A 19,086-nucleotide genomic window follows, 5' to 3' on the forward strand; every position below is an offset into this window, starting at 1 on the left:
ACCTTCACCGATTTTAGCATCGCGAAGAGCTCGGGAATTGTTTTCGTCATCCCTTGCATATTATAGTTCATCACGAAGTTCTAGTAACTTGGTGATAGTGACTAGAGAACTCTGTCAATCACTATCTTATATGGAAGATTAACTCCCACTTGATTCAAGCAATTGTAGTACCTAGACAATCTGAGCACATGCTCATTGGTTGAGCTATTCTCCTCCATCTTGTAGGCAAAGTACTGTCAGGGGTCACATACCTCTCGACACGGGCATGAGTCTGAAATACTAATTTCAACTCTTGGAACATCTCATATGCTCCATGGCGTTCAAAAAGTTTCTGAAGTCCCGGTTTAAGCCGTAAAACATGGTGCACTAAACTATCAAGTAGTCATCATATCGAGCTTGCCAAACGTTCATAACGTCTGCATCTACTTCTGCAATAGGTCTGTCACCTAGCGGTGCATCAAGTACATAATTCTTCTATGCAGCAATGAGGATAATCCTCAGATCACAGATCCAGTCCGCATCATTGCTACTATGATCTTTCAACTTAGTTTTCTCTAGGAACATAAAAAATAAACGGGAAGCTATAACGCGAGCTATTGATCTACAACATAATTTGCAAATACTATCAGGGCTAAATTCATGATAAATTAAAGTTCAATTGATCATATTAAGAACTCCCACTTAGATAGACATCCCTCTAGTCATCTAAATGATCACGTGATCCATATCAACTAAACCATGTCCAATCATCACGTGAGATGGAGTAGTTCTCAATGGTGAACATCTCTATGTTGATCATATCTACTATATTATTCACGTTCGACCTTTCGGTCCCAGTGTTCCGAGGCCATATCTGCATATGCTAGGCTCGTCAAGTTTAACCCGAGTATTTTGCGTGTGCAAAACTGGCTTGCACCCGTTGTATGTGAATGTAGAGCTTATCACACCCTATCATCATGTGGTGTCTCAGCACGAAGAACTGTCGCAACGGTGCATACTCAGGGAGAACACTTATACCTTGAAATTTAGTGAGGGATCATCTTATAATGCTACCGCCGTACTAAGCAAACTAAGATGAATAAAGGATAAACATCACATGCAATCAAATAAGTGATATGATATGGCCATCATCATCTTGTGCCTTTGATCTCCATCTTCAAAGCATCGTCATGATCACCATCGTCATCAGCTTGACACCTTGATCTCCATCGAAGCATCATTGTCGTCTCGCCAACTATTGCTTCTACGACTATCGCTACCACTTAGTGATAAAGTAAAGCAATTACATGGTGATTGCATTTCATACAATAAAGCGACAACCATATGGCTCCTACCAGTTGCCGATAACTGTTACAAAACATGATCATCTCGTACAACAGTTTATATATCATCACGTCTTGACCATATCACATCACAGCAATCCCTACAAAAACAAGTTAGACGCCCTCTACTTTATTGTTGCAAGTTTTATGTGGCTGCTACGAGCTTCTAGCAAGAACCGTCCTTACCTACGCATCAAAACCACAATGATTTTTTGTCAAGTATGTTGTTTTAACCTTCAACAAGGACCGAGCGTAGTCAAACTTGATTCAATTAGAGTTGGAGAAACAGACACCCACTAGCCACCTGTGTGTGCGAAGCACGGCGGTAGAACCAGTCTCATGAACGTGGTCATGTAATGTCGGTCTGGGCCGATTCATCCAACAGTACCGCTGAATCAAAGTATGACATGTTGGTAAGCAGTATGACTATTATCGCCCACAACTCTTTGTGTTCTACTCATGCATATAACATCTACGCATAGATCTGGCCCAGATACCACTATTGGGGAACGTAGTATTTCAAAAAAATTCCTACGATCACGCAAGATCTATCTAGGAGAAGCATAGCAACGAGCTGGGAGAGTGTGTCCACGTACCCTTGTAGACAGAAAGTGGAAGCATTTAGTAACGCGGTTGATGTAGTCGAACGTCTTCGCGATCCAACCGATCCAAGTATTGAACGCACGGCACCTCCACGATCTGCACATGTTCAGCTCGGTGTGACGTCCCTCGAACTCTTGATCCAGTTGAGGCCGAGGGAGAGTTTCGATAGCACGACGGCGTGGTGATGGTGATGATGAAGTTACCGACGTAGGGCTTCTCTTAAGCACTACGACGATATGACTTAGGTGTAAAACTATGGAGGGGGGCACGGCACACGGCTAAAAGATCAACTTGTGTGTCTATGGGGTGCCACCCTCCCCCGTATATAAAGGAGGGGAGGAGGAGGAGGTCATCCTAGGAGGCACGCCATAGATGGGAGTCCAACTACGACTCCCAATCCTAGTTGGACTCCCTTTCTTTTTCCGGAGAAGGGGAAAGAGTGAAGGGAGAGGAAGAGGAGAAGGAAAGGGGGGCACGCCCCCTCCCTAGTCCAATTCGGACTCCCTATAGGGAGGGGGCACGACTGCCCCTTGTGGGCTACCTCCCCTCTTCCCTATGGCCCATGTAGGCCCAATCTTCCCCTGGGTGGTTTCGGTAACCTCCCTGTACTCCAAAAAAAATGCCCGAATCACTCGGAACCATTCCGATGTCCGAATGCAACCTTCCAATATATGAATCTTTACCTCTCGACCATTTCGAGACTCCTCGTCATGTCCGTGATCTCATCCGGGACTACGAACAATCTTTGGTCATCAAATCACATAACTCATAATACAAATCGTCATCAAACATTAAGCATGCGGACCCTACGGGTTCGAGAACTATGTAGACATGACCGAGACACATCTCTGGTCAATAACCAATAGCGGAACCTGGATGCTCGTATTGGCTCCTACATATTCTACGAAGATCTTTATCAGTCAAACCACATAACAACATACGTTGTTCCCTTTGTCATCGGTATGTTACTTGCCCGAGATTCGATCGTGGGTATCATCATACCTAGTTCAATCTCGTTACCAGCAAGTCTCTTTACTCGTTCTGTAATGCATCATCTCGTAACTAACTCATTAGTCACATTGCTTGCAAGGCTTATAGTGATGTGCATTACCGAGAGGGCCCAGAGATACCTCTCCGATACTCCGAGTGAAAAATCCTAATCTTGAGACAAGGTGTTCTTTATAATTACCCAGTTATGTTGTGATGTTTGATAGCACACAAGGTGTTCCTTCGGTATTCGGGAGTTGCATAATCTCATAGTTAGAGGAACATGTATAAGTCATGAAGAAAGCAATAGCAATAAAACTAAACGATCATTATACTAAGCTAACGGATGGGTCTTGTCCATCACATCATTCTCTAATGATGTGATCCGTCAAGTAGAGGCATACTAGGGACACTTTGTTTGTCTATGTATTCACACATGTATCAAGTTTCCGGTTAATACAATTCTAGCATGAATAATAAACATTTATCATGATATAAGGAAATATAAATAACATATTTATTATTGTCTCTAGGGCATATTTCCTTCAAGTTCCAGGATAGGATATTCATTGCATCCGGCGGTTCTCTCCAAGGGAGGCCACCTATATCTCATCATTTCCACTTTCCTTGGTAACTTTCACCCTTTTACTGCTTGTACTGCTAGTTGGAGAATTGTTCTCTTTCAAATCCTTCCCACTCCCATCAGTTATAGCATGACTTTTGGTGCACAAAAGGCTCTCGTGTTCGCCTCCACCGCATCCATATTCAAATGCTTTATAGAGTCCTTTTCCGTTGCCATACTACTAACTGGAATTTTCACTAGGCTCGAAGTTGTATCCATTATTTCAAGGTGCGGCCCCTCCTTCATCGATTACTGATATAAACCTTAGCCTATGTACCAACGTGCATATCCTTTGGCCTACCATCATTGTATGCCCTAGGTTTGTTAGGAGCATCTGCATAAATCCAATCACCGAACATTATATTTTCTCCACATGGATTCTGAGCCCACACTCCTTGAACTCATGACCTACTAGGCCGCAAATCTTACAGTACCTCGCGAGCTTCTCATAGCGGACAAGATATAGCTGTCGTTCTTTGCCTCTGACAATGCTTACATATTTTGTCAAGGGCATACGTATATCATGTTTCACCCTTACGCGAATATAGTCTCCCCTGGTATTTCCATTCAAATGCATATCCATGATCTCACCTGCACCTTTCAGAAGTTTCTCCACACGACGCGAAGCTTTTTGTCCCGTGCGCGTTGGGGCGACAGCGGCGGAAAGCAATGCAGGCTTTAGTTGGCGGTCTTTCCTCCGGTGTGATGGGGTGGGTGGCGGCCTCCCCTCCAAGTTTTGGTGGCGGTTGATCCTCCAGACGGTGGCGTCTTGAAGCTCTACGTCATGGTTAGATGTGGTCGCCAGATCTAGCTCATCGGTGTTGGTCAACAACGAGGTAGGCGGTGGCCTCGGCGTGGTGATGGTGCGGTCGCCGCATCGGGAGTGTGCAGGCCAGTGGAAGTGTGGGCCGGCTCGCGTCAGTGGAATGGGGATGGTGGTCCAGAGGCTCCAAGTGAAAGCTTGCCCGACTCTTGCCGGACAGTAGCGGCGACACCTGTGGTGTCGCTCTTCTCCTTGGAGGGGTCGCCATGGATTCTTCTTCGACCTCTCCCATCCTTAGGGTAAGCTTTTTGAGGGAAATCCTAGACCAGTCCGGTCAAGCGACATGCGACATTCTCACGTTGTCTTCCTCCTTTGGGGCATCGCCTTGAAAATCTTGCTCCCATCCACGTTTCTTGGTGGGTTGGACGCACACGGTGTCGCGGCTGGTAGGTGGTCAACCGGAGATGCGTGGATCCCATGTGATGTATTGCGCGACAACGATGGCGATGAAGAGTGATGGTTTGGTCACGACAAGAACTTGGTAGTCGGCGCTTGTTCCAACATGTCCGACGGGTCTTTGTGTTGGTCTTCCGTTGCTGGAAGTCGGAGCTGCCGTGTATTGTGTGGCAAGGATGACCTGCGTTGGGCAGTCCTATCATGAAGATCTTCATCGGCACGAGCTTTGCATATATCTTCTTCAGATCTCGTCATCAGAATCGGAGCTGACAGTCCTCTACGTGAAGAGTCAACTGTTTGGCATGTGCCGGCGTGGGCTTCGCGAAGCCACTGCGACCAGGCTTTCTTCGGTGAAGTCGGAGTTGCTGGCTCGAGGAGGAGTGATGACGATGACACTGGTGGACAACCTTGATTGCGGCTCTCTCTTTGGTGGTGTGCGCGCGCCTTGTGTTGGTAGCCAGGTTGGCTCGTATTGCCTCGAGGTTGTCATGTTACTGCCGGAGAGGGTGTTTGTGCCGTTTTTGTTCAGTTTTGCATTAATTAACACGACAATTCTCTTCTTCTTTATTAATGACATGAGCCAAAGCTTTTGCCTCCGCTTCGAAAAAAAGTTTCTCCACAATGTTCTTGCATTAAAAATCTGGCAACTTATGGATTTGTAGCCATATAGGCATATGAACAAAATCAACGTCCTCATCTCTGCTAAATCCGTCATGAGCAATGCTAGACTTACAGTCATTTTTCTACGGATGGGAGCTTACAGATGGAGGTGACATTATTAGATTAGGGACAGGAGGGCCCCATACCTAAAATCCAGGGGTTACTGATGAATTAGACTCTGCCAAGTCTGTCTGTAGGAGAGTTTCCATAAGTGCGGTCCATAAGTGGAGCATTTTTTATCCGCGTCATATGGGCACAACAAGACTACCTAGTTGTGGAATAGCCAAGGGCTCCATCCCTATGGGTTCCTAGTCTCCAAGGCAAAACGCCTGAACAATGAATCGATTGGGACCAACAGGCCGGAACTTTGACGCATCTGATGGCCTAGGGCCCGAAAGTCGGTGGTGGCGCGGTGGTAGTGACGCGAGGTGGCAGCAACATCGCGAGGGCGGCAAGGCAGCAATGGTGGCAGGCAGGTGTTGAGGCGTAGCTGTGACGGCGTGGGGGAATGCATGGTGAAGTGTCAGGGTTTTTTCTATCCCACCAACGTTTTAGAGGAAGGTCATCTTCCTAAACAAGAGGGGACTTGGGGCCGGTCGAGTTTATAGGATCTCTAAATATATTTCAGGTTTACAGGTTTTATTGTGGATGTTTGTTTTTGTCCAAACTTCCCCTAAATTTAGCTTTTTTATGAACAGGGGATCTATTGAAGTTGCTCTTAGAGCAGCTCGGTTCCTCTAAGAAACTTTCCGAACTAGTTTTACAGGATGTTCATAAATTTTAAGGGGAGTTTCATGAGAGCTACTTTGTCAGATCCCATAAACTTCTTCCCCTGAAATAGGTTTTCATTTTTAATTTTCATAAAACAGAACTAGAAAATGGCCTAGGGCTCACCAGTCAGTGACACACACGACAACCTCCAGCAAGGGAGGTGCGAGGTAGTCGGTGGCCGCTGGCGAGACACGTCGTGGTCATGCGGGACGGCGGTGGCATGACATGGCGGTGCGGCACAGCATAGGCAGCGGTGGCGCCATGACGCGTCGGCGGGGCAGGCAGTGGCGGCACGGCGCATCGACACGGTTACATTGTCACCAAAAGTTTAGAGGACCCTGCAAATTTATTCCATGTTTACGGGATCTGTTGGAGATGTTTTTTTTGTTATTTTACAGATACATGACTTGTTGGAGATGTTTTTCTGTTATTTTACAGATACGGGATTTGTTGGAGTTGCTCTAACCAGAGATTTGACGATGCAGACCATTTTACTTGCGGCTGGCTCACAAAATCTAGCTTTCTGCAAAGGACTAATGCTGATTATCGAAACAGAATTAGTACTTCACATAGCATAATAGGAAGTTGAAGTGGACACAGATAGTCAGATACACAGATAGTTGGACATATCAATACACAAATAGTTCTGCAGTTTCGCAAACCACATGCAAGGGACAAACAGATAAATTTGGGTAACGGGTTCTGTAGTCCATAACCTCCAACGCACAAGAACCATCAAACATGTCCTTCTAAGAGGATATCCATCCTTTTGGTAACAAGTTTGGACCAAGCAACAGTAATCTCCACCTTAGAGTCACCAATCTCACATATACCTCGACTTACGTTGCAATATTCGGCCCTGAACTTGACACGACCTTGTCTAGCAATAGCATCACCAGACTGCGAGTAGGCTTGTATAACAAATTGCAGGCTTTCTTCCAGTTCTACAGAAACAACATGCCTTGACAGATCAAGGTAGCCACCTGTGCCCATTGGCATTTCTCCACCATCAGAAGAACGAGAATCAACCAACACAACTTGCCTGGCCAGGGAGTCCATAACTTCCTGTGGTGGTGAGGAGCACACAATCCGACCACCATATTCAAAAGGCCAAGGTCCGCCTTCAACAACACGGATACTTAAGATGGTAGCCTGGACTGTCTTTGCGAGTCGCTCCAAGCTTAACTCTACCGTGCAAAAGCAGTTGCTGAAGAGAGCGGTATCTAAACCTTCATGATAACCACCAGCATAAGTGCAGCAACGACTGATCAATGCTCTGTCGCTGGACCTTGTTGCACCCTTTACTTTCAGTTGGACTTCGAAGTCAACATGGTCCACAGCCACGATGGCACGGGACGGGCCAGTCAAGTGCAAAAATGGATCCTGCAAGGATCATAGTCATCATTGTCGCTGAATCCAATGAACAAGGACACATGCAACAAAAATGGAAAACCGAGAGAAATTTGGAATACGGTACATACCTCTGGAGTGAGTTTTTGACAGTCTTCCCTTCGCCTAAAGAAGAGAATGTTGCGGTTGTAGTCCACGGTGTCCCGGGCAGCAACAAGACCATACACATGGAGTGGTAACTTCAACTTTCCATCTGTTCCAACAATCTTTAAGGAGTAGATCTGCAAGGTGCTCACAGAGCGAGCGGCGTACGGGATCAGTCCCGGCGTGCAATGTGTAAAGTGCATAGGACTCACTGCGGCTGTGACACCAAATTAATCCCAAGTGTTAAGACATGTTCTAACATGAATAACTTATACAAGGAAAAAAGGAAGGGAAGAATCTGGTTGCCAAATAAGAGGAGAATGATTCGATGGATGTTCATGTTTACTTACTACTGTCTTCAAATTCACCACAGCATCCCCATGCGGATTCCCAGCCTTTACGTTTTCCAGAAAACAACATGTCCTCCGTCTCCATCTCCTCTTTGTCTGATTTTGTGAATTCTGTCACCTCCTCCTCCTCCCCCTCCTCCTCAACCGCGTCCTGAAGTGAGAAGGGGGTCGGGTCTGTTCTGCAACAGCTCAATGCGTCCTTCTTATCCTGCTCCCACCTCAGGTCATCCTTTTCATTCTGCTCCCGGAACTCGCGAGAGCTGGCTTCCATCTTTAATAGCTCCGTATGAAATCTGTAATACATCCTTAAATTCTCCGCAGTCATCTTGCCCAACACCTTCTCACCCTCAAATTCGAGCATCTTGTAATATTTGCACAAGTTGGTCATACCATCCGACTCACTCTTATCATCAGAATCCAGCATCATCATATCCAACATCCTCGACGCATCTGAATCCGGTTTGCTTTTCTCCATGCTTGACATGCCTTCACTAATTGATTTGCCTTTGTCCATCATCCTCGACACATGCATCTCGGCGCTTGATTGGCCATCATCCATGTACGCAGTCATCTGGTTGGAAAGGCAACTTATCAGATCTGCTCCCACAAAATGGTCACCCTCATCATCTGTCAACTGGCCATCATCAGCGATATGGTCAGTCAAATCTGTTATAGATACATTCACCTCTTCCTCTGTCCTCTGCTTCTCAAGACAGTGGGTGCTGGATTTGCCTTTGCCCATCTGATCAGTCATCTCCTCCTTGGTCCTCTGGTCCTCAGCGTTTTTGGACCGCCATCTGTTTATCAGCATTCATGCTATTATACAATATACTCTTGGAGATCCTCGATAAACTCTGCGCTGTGTTACACAGATCGGAGACATCGTAATAGGAGATGATGGGGACACTGATTTTCCTCAGAATAGATGCTATAGATGCCATCTCGTCACACAAAGCATCCGCCTGCTGCAATATATGACTGAATTGGCGGTTTAGGCGCACTCCCTCGTCCTCAATACCGTAGGGTGAATATACATGCTCGAAGTTGGATTTGAATCTGGAAGCTGATTTGTTATTCTCCGAGTCGATCTCCTTCTGGTCGTAGGGCTCGGGCAACTGCTCGGAAATGCAACTGACTTGGGAGGTCACACTATGCGTATCGGAGTGAGGCAGATCCACGCTCTCCTGATCGGCCATGATCTCCTTCTCAGCGACCCTCCGCACTGCATAAAACTTTTTGCGCCTCCGCGGCACTGTGCGTTTGACCTCCGTAACCAAGGCTTTGCGCTCCCTCGCCAGCTTCTGGCACGCGATCTCGCTCCTCAGGGACGTGATCTTCCTCACGATCTCGGGATCGTAGGAAAGAACGTCAGATTGTTTCTCGATGAGCAAGTTCACCAGGGACGCAATCTCCATCCTCAGGATTCTTGCTTCGGAAACAACGACAGGCTGCCGATCCATCTCTTCCATCGCCATCTCAGGAGGCGGCCGAAACTCGACTCCGCCGCCGACGCCCGCCATCAATCTCTCTCCTTTTCTCTATTCAGATTCAGATTGCTAACCAGGCTCGCGTGTGGTATACTGGCCGCCGCCGCCGCCGCCGCTTAAGCTAGGGTTTCTATAACAAACGAGGGTCGGATGCCTATATATTCCAGCCCCACGCTCAGCCCGGCCCAGAAAATTGCGTCGAACCGGCTCCACTCGTTCTTTTTTTTTTGCCTCTTAGTTTTTTTAACTCTCTCCATTTCTTTTTTACTTCACGGTTAATTTTGTATTTTTTTAGTTTTTTTTACTTATGTATTTTTTTAGTTTGTACATTTTTTAACATCAGTACAGACACAAGCGCTCATATACACGCGCATACACTCACCTCTATGAACGCACACACGCACACCCTACCCCTATGAGCAACTCCGAAAGACTGAGCCGGCATATCATCTTGAAATTTACGAAGTCACCGTAGGCAACTCGTCGTCGATGGGAACGTCTCCTCCCACTGAATGCGCATCGCCGAAAATCCTGAAATAAATCCAGGAATAAATGTGAGCACCAGGATTTGAACCCTGGTGGGCTGGGAATACCACAGTCCCTCTAACCATCTAAAAGATTGACTTAACATCATAATTTAAAAAACTAAACCGGCAAATGAGGCTGTTGGTTCAGGTTTTTGTCGGTCGGGCCACCGGTTAATCGGTTCATTTGCGACAAAAAACCGAAATATTTAATTAGATTTTCCAAAATTTTAACCTCACATCAAATAAATGCACATAATATTATATGTAAACCATTAATAAATTAAAAAGAGTTATTAAACTATTTGGTAATTGGGCATTTAGCATGCCCTGTCAGGTTAGATCTTTGATTCCTTGATGATGCGACTTTTTTAATATTTTTTTTTGTTTTTATTAAAGACTGGTATACCTTAAAAAATGAGCAAGGCCTCGGTTCTCGGCTTTTTCATTCGGACTGCCTGTCCAGCTTGATCTCTTTTAACTACTAGATGACCCGTTGCACTAATTGGCACAGAAACTAACTGCAACACGAAAGTTAAGGAAGTTATTTAAAGGATATTTTCAGAACTGTTTTCAAATAATTGTGTAAATACTGTGTTTCTATTTTCCCTAGAGTCATTGATAGAACGCTATGTGAATGTTGGTGTTCTTTTGCTTGTATTCTGTTAGGTGGGTTGTCAAACTCTGTCGTGACTTCTCGCTGGTGCATTCTCTTGACCAAACACGTATTTTGGGATCTGAGTGCGGTTTTGGAGCGCTGCCAAGACCTTGAGACCCTTGCGGCCGGACAGATCACATGTTGTGTTGCCTGGCGCAGGACCATTGTGGTTGGTTGGACAACGTGTTCTACCATCTCTCTCGGCCTTTTACCCCTATTGCCTAGTCGACCAACATGTATGCTTCACATGCTCGTGAGTATGATCAACCATTGGCCTCAATTAGACAGAGAAGTTGATGCGGAGCATCCTTCCATCATCCCGATGGACTCTACACCAACACATCAAGCCCCACGTGAACCTATGACAAGAGCTAGAGCACGTGCTTTGGAAACCGAGGTCAACTCCTTCCTACTTAGCTTGCATATGGATACGAATGGAACATTGTTGCTACCTCACCAAGATACGCTATGTCTCATTAGGTACGAAGAGGAACACCACCAAGAGGCTCAGGAGCACCCCAAGGAGAAGAGGAACCACCCCAAGGCCACGTGGACCAAGACGGAGTGCAACGGCAGCAAAACTGGAAGTCCCAGGTGACCCCGTGCGCACGGCCCCCCGAGACCCCGTGCCCACGGACTACCCAGGGAGTTGATGCTGGAGCACCCCGTGCGCACGGGCCTGTACCGTGCCCACGGGACCCCGTGCGCATGGGCCCAACTTACCCCGTGTGCACGGGCCTCTCAGGATGGACGGCTGATATCCCCAAACCGAGCTCTCTTCATTTCATTTGACCCCAAGCCTATATAAACCGTACCTAGACCATATGTTAGGGTTAGCAAAGTATTAGATGAGATATTTGTGAGCTTTGCTCCTTCTACCTTCCCACTTGTGGAATCAAGGCCCCTTTGGGAAGAATCCTAGTGGATTTGAAGATCTCCTCTAGGATAAGACTATCTTCAAGACCTCATCTCCTAGGAGTGGGAAGAACTTTGCCATTGTATCTTTCCTTTGATTGTGTTTGTGACTTGTGGATCTTATATTGCTATTCTAGTGGATGTGTAATTGGGGAATTGTATGAGTGATTTCTTCTTTGTGTTCTTGAGAGTTTTCCCTTTTCCCCCTCCAAGTGTGAAAAGATCCCCTCTAGGATTTCATCTTATATCATTTGGTATCATGAGCAAGGTTGATTCACATCTTGGAGTCCCATCCCCCCATTTGCTAGCTTGATTTTGTTGTTTTTCGTCCAAATTCGAAAATCCCCACAAAAATAGCCCAGAATTTTTTTCTTGCAATTTGTTGGATCTTGTGAGATTTGGTTGTTTTGATCCACGAATTTGGAGTTTGCCAAGTGGATCTACCCATCTTCCTGCTTCCCCACCTTCTAAACCCTCGAAATTGCCTTACCTTGGAAAATCCCCACGGATCCGGAGCTTTTCAGCCGCTCCCAGCACACCCCATGCGCACGGGCCCTTGAGACCCCGTGCACACGGGACCTCGTGCACATGGGCCTCACTTACTCCGTGCGCACGGACCACCAGTAACTTTCGTCCATCTTTTGTTTTGCACCATTTTGCTTCCATACCAACACTCGTGTTCTTCCGCACTATTTCTCGTGGTTGTTTGAGTTTCGGACCGCGGTTTCTCTTGTGTCCTAAGGTGTTTCGGCTACTTAGGCGCATTTGGACATCATCATCGCCGCCACTCGATCATCAACTCAGACACCACACCGGCTTCAACAACTTCATTCTTACCGTAAGATTGGATGGTAACCTCGACGACATCTCACCCTTGCTTTTGCATTGATAACTCGAGCCATTTCGCGTAGCTTACCCATCGAGACTAGCAAGTTGAGAATTTCCGGGCCACGCTATTGTGCACCATAGTGATCTTGTTACCATCTTAGTGCCATAAGTATCTCCCGTGCATATCTTACATACTTGTCTCATATCATACTTGGCTCTAGCTTAAAAAAACAAGAAAAGCTTTTAAGCAAAAGAGGAGCAACAAAGAGCTCATAAACAATAGCATCGAGCCATTTTGCATATCATCTTCGACACCTCATACGTAGCATAGTTGGGATTGAAGATGGCACATTTCTCTTATGGGTTGGTGCACATGCGTACCTAGCCCATTTGAGCAATCGATCTAGCGTCTCTCTAGTATTCGCACAACAAGAGCATTTTCCGTGGTTGCACATTTTGAGCTCACCCCTTGGTTATGCGGATCCCATCTATCTTCCGTGTGTGTGTTCCTAGTGATATCATTGGGTTTGATCTATTTGTTTTTACTTGCATTTTGTGAATCTTCTCAACCTTATCGATATCTTGACTAACATTTGCTTGAAACTTTTGCCACCATCCTAACCGAGCTCCTCCATAAGCCTTTTACTTGTAGGTGTGAGAAACAATTCCCGGTACCAATTCCCCTATTATAGCATCACGTGAGATCGTACTTGTTACATCCACAATCTTCGGAAAAGGTAACTTTGGTTTTGTTCTCTCATTTTTCCTACTCACCACCACTTTCTCATGATGGATAGGCCGAGTTCTTCTACCAATCCACTCTTCCTAGAACAAGATGGCGACATGACAAACTTCGTCACCAAGTCGCAACTCTTTGGCGCACATCGAGCTTTGCATCAAGAACAACTTGCTTTGGGCGACCGCATAGACAATCTCGCCACCGACCTACGACAATTCGAGCAATGTACAAGGGACTACTTCGACACATCATTGAGTTCCCTCAAAGATGATATCCAAACCATGATGGTCAATTGCTCTTCTACAACTTCGTCCTCTTCAAGACGGAGCCGCTCAAGTCGACACTCTGACGACACCATCTCCGGTTCAAGTACACCATCTTTGAACACTTTTCGACGTGCCGCGCGCAACGAGCATCACGCAAACCTCAATCCTCTATGCGACACCGACTCACAAGAGCATCGACGACGTCAAACCCAAGAAGCCTTTGCGCTAGCATGAGAACGACAGTGACAACGCCAACATGAAGAGGAAGAACGCGCGCGTCTACACCAAAATGCACAAGATGCCGAGGCACAACGTCAAGAACAACAACTCCGTGACGCTCAAGCACTTGCGGCACAACAAGCTCTACGCGATTCGAGTCGAGCCGTTGCCGACCGAGGCCGTCAAGCCCGTGAACAAGAGGAAGCACTTCGCGAAGAAATTCAAGAACAAAGATTTCAAGCTCGTGTGCATCGTCAAGTTCCTCCTTGAGCTTGTGAAGCTCCCCCACAAGCTCGCCAACACCATCAAGTTCATCAAGAGCATGAAGACAATGGAAATCCTCCACGACAAGAGCAACATGAGGTTGACAACCCTCAGCGTCAAGAGCACCACGAGTTGAACAATCATCTACAACATGGCGTCATCATCCCCGCCCCCAACACAATGAAGAGCAACGCTACGGCAAGCTCAAGTTCACCATGCCCAAGTTCAACGGAAGCAACGATCCCGAAGAGTACCTTTCATGGGCATTGAAAGTTGACAAGATCTTACATTTGCACAAATATGAAGAAGAGAAGAAGATCGCGATGGCATCCCTTGAGTTCCAAGACTATGTCCTTATTTGGTGGGAAACAAGTCATTGAGCGCCGAGAGGCAAGAGGTGATCCACCCATCACTACTTGGGCGCAGATGAAGGATGTCATGAGAGCACGCTTCGTACCTACCTACTACAACCGCGATCTCTTCAAGAAACTCCAACAACTCAAGCAAGGAACCAAGAGCATTGAAGAATACTACAAGGAGATGGAGATTGCAATGATAAGAGCCAATGTCTCGGAAGATGATGAGCAAACAATGGCACGCTTCTTGAATGGCCTCAACCATCCCATCAAGAAGATCGCCGACTTCCAACCATACTCAAATCTCATCGAGCTAGTGCACCAAGCCACCAAAGCAGAGCGCCAAGTGCAAGATGATTTGAAATATGTCAAGTACTCGTCCAAGACCTACGACTCCTCTTATCAAGCTCCCGCGACTTCGGCAACTCCTACCTCAACTAGAGCATCACCAAGTACTGGCGACAAGTCAAGTTACAAGAAGACTTCGACAAGCGCAAGTCGTCCTACTACTACAAGCAACTTCAAGCCGAAAGCTTCATCATCATCTACTCCAATCGATGAGACCATCAAGACAAGTTCCATCAAATGTTTCACATGCGGAGGCCGAGGCCACAAGTCCTTCGAGTGCACAAACAAGCGCACCATGATCCTCAACGACGACGGAACCTACGACTCCATGAGTGAAGGAGAAATGGAAGCCCTTGAGCAAGTGGCCATGCACCGACAAGTGAACAATGAAGACGAAGATGATCAAGTCTTTTGTGATGAAGATTCAAGTCCCTCTCTTGTTGTCTCCAAGGTCTTGACTCTTCAACATCAAGAAGACGAAGATCAAAGATGCCATATCTTCCACACAAAGGCCGACATCAACGGACGGTCCGTCAAGGTCATCAACCATGGAGGTAGTTGCCACAACTTAGCAAGTGAAGAACTATGCTCCAAACTCCAATTGGTTAAGATAAAGCACCCTCACCCCTACAAGGTTCAATGGCTAAGTGACACCGGCACCATACAAGTCGAGCATCGAGTACAAGTCTCTTTCAAGATCGGCGCCTATGAAGACACTTTGGAGTGTGATGTCCTTCCGATGACCGTTTGCCACCTCCTTCTTGGGCGCCATGGTAATTTGACCGAGGTGTCATTCACAATGGGCGTACCAATCACTATAGCTTCAAAATGAAAGGGAAAGAGTTTGTACTACATCCTATGTCTCCAAGCCAAGTGCTCGCCGACAAGCAAAACACCCATCGTGGAGAGAATAGTGAGAGAGCGAACCACCAAAAAGAGAGTGAGCGCCACAAGCCCAAATTGAGTGCCTCCACGATGAGCGACAAGAAAAACTTAGTCCTTTTTGCCACCAAACGTGAGATGAGAGAAGTGTGTGAGAACCCATCAAGTGTCCTACACTATGTCCTATTGTGCAAGGACGAGGCACCAAAAACTAACACCTCTCACAATCTACCTTTGGTGTTATCTTCTCTATTGCAGGAATTTCAAGATGTTTTCCCCGACGAGCTACCTCCGGGTCTACCTCCACTACGAGGCATTGAGCACCGCATCGATCTCATTCCTGGAGCGCCACTTCCAAACAAAGATCCCTACCGTGTCAACCCCGAAGAAACCAAAGAAATACAAAGGCAAGTACGGCATCTCATAGACCATGGTCATGTGCGTGAAAGTTTGAGTCCTTGTGTCGTACCGGTCATCCTTGTGCCTAAACGTGACGGTAGCTTTCGCATGTGTTCCGATTGTAGACCCATTAATGCTATCACCGTTCGATATCGATACCCCATTCCGTGCCTTGATGATATGCTTGATGAACTTAGCGGTGCCACTATCTTTTCCAAAATTGATCTTAAAAGTGGTTACTATGAAATTCGCATACAAGAGGGTGATGAATGGAAAACCGCTTTCAAAACCAAATTTGGCTTGTATGAATGGTTGGTCATGCCTATGGGTTTATCGGAAGCACCCGGCACTTTCATGCGTCTTATGCATTATGTATTCCGACCTTATATTGGTGAATTTGTTGTTGTCTACTTTGATGATATCCTCGTGTTTAGCAAATCTCTCAAAGAACATGTCACCCACCTTCGCACCGTGCTACAAACTCTTCGAAAAGAGCAACTTTATGCTAATATGGAAAATGCCTATTTGGTGTTGATAAGCTTGTTTTCTTGGGTTTCGTAGTATCTTCTAAGGGTGTTCATGTTGATGAATCTAAGATCAATGCTATTAAAACTTGGCCCCAACCAACCAATTTGCAACAAGTGCATAGTTTTCTTGGTTTAGCCGGTTTCTACCGTAGATTTGTGAAGGATTTTAGCACCATTGCTTCACCTTTGCATGCTTTGAGTAAGAAACATGCACCGTTTGTTTGGGGACCATACCAAGATATCGCTTTCAATGAGCTTAAACATTTGCTTACTCATGCTCTTGTGCTTGCATTACCAAACTTTGACAAACCTTTTGAAATTCATTGTGATGCTAGTGGTAACTGCATAGGAGGTGTGCTAATGCAAGAGAAGCGCCCCATAGCATGCTTTAGTGAGAAACTTTCCAGAGCGCAACTCAATTATCCCATCTATGACAAAGAACTATATTCTTTAGTGCGTGTCTTGCGTGAATGGGAACATTACCTCCGTCCTCATGAATTCATTATTCACACTGATCATGAAACACTTAAGCATCTTAAGGGTCAAACTAAGTTGAAAAAGTGTCATGCTAAGTGGAGTGAGTTTATTGAGTCATTTCCTTATGTCATCAAGTACATTAAAGGTAAGGGAAATGTTGTGGCGGATGAGCTTTCCCGTATATGCATGCTTGTCACCCAACTTGAATTGAATGTCATTGGTTTTGAGCACATAAAAGCGTTGTATGAACATGATCCTACATTTGCCATTCCTTACGCTAAATGTTTGACGCATACATCTTGGGAACGATATTACATCAAAAATGGATATCTTATGAGAGCTAACAAACTTTGCATCCCCGAGTCCTCTTTTCGCTTGTTGCTTTTGCAGGAATCTCATGGAGGAGGACTAATGGGACATTTTGGACGCGACAAGACACTCGCTACGCTCTCCAAGAACTATTTTTGGCCAAAGATGGTTCGCGATGTCAACCGTTTCACCAACCGATGTTCTACATGTCGCAAAGCTAAGTCCAAAGCTCGATCTCATGGCCTCTATATGCCACTTCCAATTCCATAACAACCATGGGAAGATATTAGCATGGACTTTGTGCTTGGTTTGCCCCGAACTCAAAATGGCAAGGACTCCGTGTTTGTTGTTGTGGATCGTTTCTCCAAAATGGCTCATTTCATTCCTTGCAACAAGATAGACGATGCTTCACATGTTGCGAATTTGTTTTGTAGGGAAATATTACGTCTTCATGGAATGCCAAGGACAATTGTCTCGGACCGCGACGTCAAGTTCATGAGTTACTTTTGGAAGACCTTATGCGCCAAGCTCGGAATCAAGTTACTCTTCTCCATGGCGTACCACCCTCAAACCGACGGCCCAACGGAGGTGACGAATCATACACTCTCCACTCTACTACGAGTCTTGATCAAGAAGAATATCAAGGAGTGGGAGGAGTGTCTCCCAATCGCCGAGTTCGCCTACAACCGTGCAAGACATTCGACTACCGGCAAGTCCCCTTTCGAGGTCATCTATGGATTCAACCCATTGTCCCCATTGGACATTCTTCCTCTACCACTACAAGAGCGCATCAAGATGGACGCGAGCAACCGAGTGAACCACCTCAATAAGATGCATGAAGATACAAGGCACACCATAGAGCGCCAAGTACAACGACTCGCGACCAAGCGCAACACCAACAAGTCTCCAATGGTGTTCCAACCGGGTGACCTAGTTTGGGTACATCTCCGCAAGGATTGTTTTCCCAAGGAGCGCAAGTCCAAGCTACTTCCAAGAGCCGATGGCCCATTCAAGGTACTCGCACGCTACAACGACAACGCCTACAAGGTCGACATCCCACGATACAAGTACAATGTGAGCGACACATTCAACGTCAAAGACTTGGCCAAGTACCATGGTGAGGAAGATCACGATCCATGGACGGATCTCTCCCAAGGGGGGGATATGATGCGGAGCATCCTTCCATCATCCCCATGGACTCTACACCGACACATCAAGCCCCATGTGGACCTATGACAAGAGCTAGAGCATGTGCTTTGGAAACCGAGGTGAACTCCTTCCTACTTAGCTTGCATATGGAATGGAACATTGTTGCTACTTCACCAAGATACGCTATGTCTCATTAGGTACAAAGAGGAACACCACCAAGAGGCTCAGGAGCACCCCAAGGAGAAGAGGAACCACCCCAAGGCCACGCGGACCAAGACAGAGTGCAACAGCAGCAAAACTGGAAGTCCCAGGTGACCCCGTGCGCACGGGCCCCCGAGACCCCGTGCCCACGGACTACGCAGGGAGTTGACGCTGGAGCACCCCGTGCCCACGGGACCCCCGTGCGCACGGGCCCAACTTCCCCCGTGCGCACGGGCCTCCCAGGATGGATGGCCGAGATCCCCAAACCGAGCTCTCTTCATCTCATTCGACCCCAAGCCTATATAAACCGTACCTAGACCATATGTTAGGGTTAACAAAGTATTAGATGAAATTAGGCACCTCTTGGTGCCTTTGCTTGTTCAAAAAAAAGATGAGATATTTGTGATCTTTGCTCCTTCTACCTTCCCACTTGTGGAATCAAGGCCCCTTTGGGAAGAATCCTAGTGGATTTCAAGATCTCCTCTAGGAGAAGACTATCTTCAAGACCTC

General features: G+C 46.4%; 1 protein-coding gene across 1 annotated transcript; it reads right to left on the minus strand.

The window, feature by feature from the left end:
• Positions 1 to 6,741: 6,741 nt before the first annotated feature.
• LOC123044684 (uncharacterized) lies at positions 6,742 to 8,853 on the minus strand. Its single transcript, XM_044467513.1, has 3 exons — positions 8,029 to 8,853; positions 7,666 to 7,895; positions 6,742 to 7,567 (listed from the first exon to the last, which is right to left on the minus strand). The coding sequence occupies exons 1-3, from the start codon at positions 8,837 to 8,839 to the stop codon at positions 6,920 to 6,922; spliced, it is 1,689 nt and encodes a 562-aa protein (XP_044323448.1). The 5' UTR covers positions 8,840 to 8,853; the 3' UTR covers positions 6,742 to 6,919.
• Between the last annotated feature and the right edge of the window lie 10,233 nt (positions 8,854 to 19,086).

Source organism: Triticum aestivum, chromosome 1A (assembly GCF_018294505.1).
Source record: "Triticum aestivum cultivar Chinese Spring chromosome 1A, IWGSC CS RefSeq v2.1, whole genome shotgun sequence".
Taxonomy (NCBI): Eukaryota; Viridiplantae; Streptophyta; class Magnoliopsida; order Poales; family Poaceae; genus Triticum; species Triticum aestivum.

Bases quoted from the DNA above. Each gene is read 5' to 3' on its own strand.
- LOC123044684 (XM_044467513.1), bottom strand. From the start codon at position 8,839: ATGCTGATAAACAGATGGCGGTCCAAAAACGCTGAGGACCAGAGGACC. The intron at 7,896-8,028 runs GTAAGTAAACAT...TTGGTGTCACAG, and splicing joins TGGTGAATTTGAAGACAGTA to CCGCAGTGAGTCCTATGCAC. The intron at 7,568-7,665 runs GTATGTACCGTA...TGATCCTTGCAG, and splicing joins GTCAAAAACTCACTCCAGAG to GATCCATTTTTGCACTTGAC.